At 41.2% G+C, this 5065-nt stretch overlaps 1 protein-coding gene across 1 annotated transcript; it reads left to right on the top strand.

Annotated features, from left to right (window-relative positions):
• The first annotated feature begins 3925 nt into the window (after window positions 1–3925).
• Window positions 3926–4853, top strand: NXNL1 (nucleoredoxin like 1). The gene is made up of 2 exons (XM_032782039.2): window positions 3926–4296; window positions 4453–4853. Exons 1-2 carry the CDS (start codon window positions 3971–3973, stop codon window positions 4748–4750), a joined length of 624 nt encoding a protein of 207 aa, XP_032637930.1. The 5' UTR covers window positions 3926–3970; the 3' UTR covers window positions 4751–4853.
• The last annotated feature ends 212 nt before the right edge of the window (window positions 4854–5065 follow it).

Raw genomic sequence — 5065 nt, 5'->3', positions numbered from 1 at the left:
ACAGTGACCCTCGGAAGCAACAGCAGAGTACGGTGCACAAAACAAAAAGAACCATGTTAAAAACACCGAGCCTTAAAATAGCTCTGTGTATCCGTCACTTTTATAATGGTACATGAAAACTCTAAGAACAAAACAACATTACACCTTATGTAAAAATTGATATGGCTAATGTTTTAAAAAGTATATAGTATTAGAAAGGAATGTGCATTTTCCCTAGGACATGTGCAGTGTATATTGTAAAAAGGGTAGAAAAATGTTATTTTTGTCGTCCAGATAATCAAATACTTATAATATGCTATGTGTATGTATTAATTCTTGGGAAAAGTGTTTAAAAATTTAGCAATCACCAAAAGACAAATGTAATTAATGTAAGTTACTGTGTTTACCAATAATCACATTTACTATTGGCCCAACAACAACAGAACATCTATAGATTACTGTAAGCACTGATTTGCAGAGTTCTCTATCAATCTGGGCATTGAATGGCAAAACAGTTACCAATTATTCTGTTACAAGGTAAAAAGATACATAGTTCTAAAACAAACAAACAAACAAACAAAAACTGGGACCATTCATATTATACACATAAATGGGGACATGTTAAGGAAGCCACTGCAGAAAAACATAAAGCTTACCATGGATAACATATTTTCTGGATGGTCTCGCCACCAACTACTAATACTGATGTTTACTACCGCTAATGTGTTTTTCGGTTTTATAATTGTATGTGTTTAATATTAAAAATGTTTAAAATGTGCTGGTGGATTGAAAAAATGTGTGCAAAGCTAAAGCCACAGCCCAAATCACCCTCCATTTAATTTCTCTAATTACGTGGACTAATAAGAAGTGACACTGGCGATTAATAACTTAGTGTCAAAAAGGGGATATGTAGGAGCAGATTTATAAGTTCCATAGAATTAATGTATGATTTGAATTTCATTCCCTGCTAACCACTCTTTGAATGCAGAAAGAAAAGACCCTCTGGGACTATAAGATTCTGTTTCCATATGCATTTACAAATTGGGCCCTCTCCTTAACTCTTTTTTTAAGATTTAGTTAGTAGGGGAGAGAAAGATTCCTATTGTGTCTATGTTAAGTAAGATTAGGAAAATAAAGGCCTTGGGCCTCCATCAACTGTTAAAACTTAGCAAGGTTTATCTGCAGTGCTTTTTTGTTGCGATATAAAACTACTGTTGTATTCTCAATCTATTTGTGTGAATGAGAAATGTTGCATAACCATCTACACCAGGACCACGCGAGTCAATTTTGACTCCAGAAGAGGACGTAAGAACAGCCTCAATAAATTACAAGTCTACACTCTCGTAGGGTGCCAGAAGCAAGACGAGTACATTAAAGCAAGGCCCAGAAGAGCAGAAGTGAGCCTGCCACCTGCTGCCTGTGAGATATAAACTCGTGACTGCAGTTCCCTCAGTTGAGGTGTCCAGAACCACGCAAGGACGCCCTGCCTCCAACATGCACCTCTGGTGTTGCCTGTTCCTCGGCTAGCTGGTGTTCTAGGTCTGGGGAGTCCACAATAGACAATTCTTTTTTCAAAAAAAAAACAGCACAAGGTGGTGGATAGCTCAGACCCTCATTATTTCTAAATGTGCGGTCTGCAGCCACATCCTGGCCCACTCTCAACTGTGTTCCTGTCCTGGTTATCCCACTCACTTCCCCAGACTTCACTGAGGTGACCGTGTCTGTTATAACAACAATTGGAACAGTAATGAACCTGGGAAGAGGCTATAGGCAGTCTATATCCACTTGGGTGAGCCCTGGCCAAAAGAAACAGGAGCGATCTGACAGGTGGCCTCCAGAACGCGTCAGGATTGGACATAGTGCTGGCGGCCCAAAGGAGTGCCCTGTGCTCTCAATTGCGAAAACCAATATTGTCCTGTTTTATACCTGATGATACAATGAGGAATAAATCGCGCTTACGGCCATTAGACGAAATCGCATATCTTCCCCAAGTAGGACGGCGAGTTCTTTAGGAAGTGCTAAGTAACCTGTGTTCAATCTCTGATAGCGTCCACTCACGAGCTCCAAGTCCGAAGAAAACTGGTTGTTCAGGAGCCCTGACTATGCTGTTTGAATCCTAACTGATTTGTTTGTATGTAATCTCCTGTTGCCATCCAAAATGGTGTAGACATGACACAGATGTTGCCCAAACCGGAGTGCTATATTGATGATTTAAATTTAATCACGATAAAGAATAAAAAACCAATTGATTTGTGTGAACCAGAATTTTTTGGTCATTGGCGTTGAGCTCTGACCAAAAGGGAGAGATTGGAAAGTAGAAGTGAATTATATTTGTAAAAATAGAGAATGATTACAGAAATGTATGTACTTAAGCAGAATAAGAAATGTTGAAATACAGGTGCAGGAAAAGCAACATTAGATAAACAAGGGTGCTAATGGTAACATTAACAGAAGGGCGTAATAGTTAAGTAAGAAAAGATATGCATGGCTAGCCCAGGTAACTTATCAGATTCTCTGCTTCCTTTGTTATCTTGCTAATGCTCCCCCCTTTTATCTGTATAATAGATAGTTGTGTCTTGCTACGGTGCTTCAAGGTGCTCACATTATCTGGGTGTATTAGCAGAGCGCTGTGCTAATAAAACAGAGTGGTCTGACAAACTGTGAGTCCTGAGTCTAACTTTGACAACAGCCCTAACTATATGTATTAAACAGTATTTGAAAATCAGTTATTTTTATTGTCAAGTCCTGAGTCTAGTGTTCTTTGTTTTCCTGCCAGAGCAACTGATATCATAAACACCTAAAACAAACATTTCTTTGCATTGGCACCTCTACTTTAGGTGTTTGTGATCTCAGTAGCAAGAGAAACAACTCTGAGCTCAAGATTTTCCAAGTGAATGTAAAACACAGATTTTCTAATATTTTATTTTACAAGGTATTAAACTCCATATATCTTTGACATAAGCTTATCATATAGCACTGAACACAGCTGGAGCTTACCTATTGTATACAACACTGTATAAACTTATCAGGTAGTATGTTATTGATTTGAGATCTTAAAATGGTTTTTCATGTCAACACTAATTCCTCTTCAAAGATCATAAGCATAATGGACCCAAACTTTTTTTTCTCTTTTTAAAGAGCAATTTTTCTGTCCTCTTGAGGAGAGTTTATATGAAAATACAATTGATGGAAATCAGATTCACATCATCATCCTTATAAGATGCATCTCACACCATGAAAGTATGTTTTGTGTTAAAGCAATACACAGGGATGTCATTGAATATCTCTATTTAAGAATATCCTCAGTGGCATACCAGAGATTGTAAAGATGCTCCTCTTCTCTCCTGCTTCGTTTAGCAACAACCATCCCCCCACCCTGCTTTCCTACCAGGGAATTGTTACAGCTTGTGCCAATGACAGATCCTGGTGCATTTCTGTGATCGTTTAACACCTGCTCTGAATGGCCCCCACAGGAGCCAGGTCAACAGTTTAAGAAGATTAAAGGAGTCTTTGCAGAGTTTGATGTGTCAGATACTATTAATAGGGAGATGAAGCACAACAGGAAGACTATTGGATTTACAGTAAACCCAAGCAGAGCCTGAGCAGCAGCAGGACTGGTGCATTTTCTGACAGCATTGGGAAGGGAACAGTATGTAGAAGGAATGATCTTACTGACAAACTCCTGGAGGCAAACAAACTTCATGAGGGGACACAACAGGGTGGCAGTTCCCTGAAGAGGCTGTGCAATCTTTCCTCACACTGAACTCCCAGACACAGGGATGGAATCCTGCCTTCATTGCAAAAGAGCCTCAAATTGATCAGTTGTAATTACTTGGAAATTTCCACTACCTGCGTCTGACGAAGTGGGTATTCACCCACGAAAGCTCACGCTCCAAAACGTCTGTTAGTCTATAAGGTGCCACAGGATTCTCTGCTGCTTTTACTTATTAACTAACCTTTTATCAGCCTGATCTCCTAGGCTTAGCTAGCCATGGTTTCCCTTTTTACTGGGAAGATCCTGATTACAAACAACAAGGACTGTGATGAAGTGGACACTGAGCGTGAACTTAGCCAGAGACTGGATAACAAAGTGATGCTGCTGTATTTTGGATCTGGTGAATGCACTCGATGCCAGGAGTTTTCACCTGTCCTCAAAGATTTCTTTGTGAAACTCACTGATGAATTTTATGTGGAAAGGGCTTCCCAGCTGGTCCTGGTGTACGTGTCTCAGGATGAGACAGAGGAGAAGCAAGAAAAGTTCCTGAAGACCATGCCAAAAAGGTGGCTGTTCTTACCCTTCCAGGATGAGTTCAAAAGGTAAGATCTTAATAAACCAACAAGACAGATAATTTAATCTAATCAGACACAGATAACAGTTCACAACTGACACACAGGTGATAACAGCACTTCAGTGCCTTGCCCATGGACTGCTGGGCTTTGTGATTTAAGGTTTCTTCCCTTGTTGATTTCTAGGGAGCTGGAGTTGAGGTTTGCTGTGTCTGACACACCTGTAGTGGTGGTGCTGAAGCCAAGCGGGGAGGTGATTGCTGGGAACGCTGTGGAGGAGATCAGGTGCTTGGGCACTGCTTGTTTCAGGAACTGGCAAGAGGCCGCTGAGCTGGTTGACAGGAGCTTTTTCTTGGCAGAGGACTTTGATGACTTGGCCAAAAGGAGCATCACCGATCCAATCCGCCACCTCAAGTACAAGCTGGAGAAGAAGACAAGGAAAAAGGAGAGAAGGGAAGTGCTCTGTCCTGATATTGAATTATGAAGTTCCAGCGGTACATACATTTGGTAGGCTTGTGGTTGGCCTGAAACAGGACTCAACTGTTTCCAGACACAAGAGGGTAGCTTTACTGCAGCACACGTTAGAACAGACAGTCTCAGGATCTCAGTGGCAACTGGAGGATTCTGAACAGGGAACATGTGGCTGGGGAGATGAGACAGCCATGCCAGGATTAAAGATGCAGCCTGAGGAGAGGCATTTCCTTTTCCTCACTAACATCCAGGGCCGGTGCAACCATTTAGGCGAACTAGGCGGTTGCCTAGGGTGCCAAGATTTGGGGGTGCCAAAAAGTGGCGCCTC

This window comes from Chelonoidis abingdonii, chromosome 26 (genome assembly GCF_003597395.2).
Source record: "Chelonoidis abingdonii isolate Lonesome George chromosome 26, CheloAbing_2.0, whole genome shotgun sequence".
NCBI classification, from domain to species: domain Eukaryota; kingdom Metazoa; phylum Chordata; order Testudines; family Testudinidae; genus Chelonoidis; species Chelonoidis abingdonii.
The sequence above is the reverse complement of the archived record's forward strand: the minus strand, read 5'-3'. Positions and strand labels throughout refer to the sequence as shown.

Coding starts and splice junctions, on each gene's coding strand:
- NXNL1 (XM_032782039.2), top strand. CDS start 3,971: ATGGTTTCCCTTTTTACTGGGAAGATCCTGATTACAAACAACAAGGAC. Junction 4,297..4,452: donor TTCCAGGATGAGTTCAAAAG/GTAAGATCTTAA, acceptor GTTGATTTCTAG/GGAGCTGGAGTTGAGGTTTG.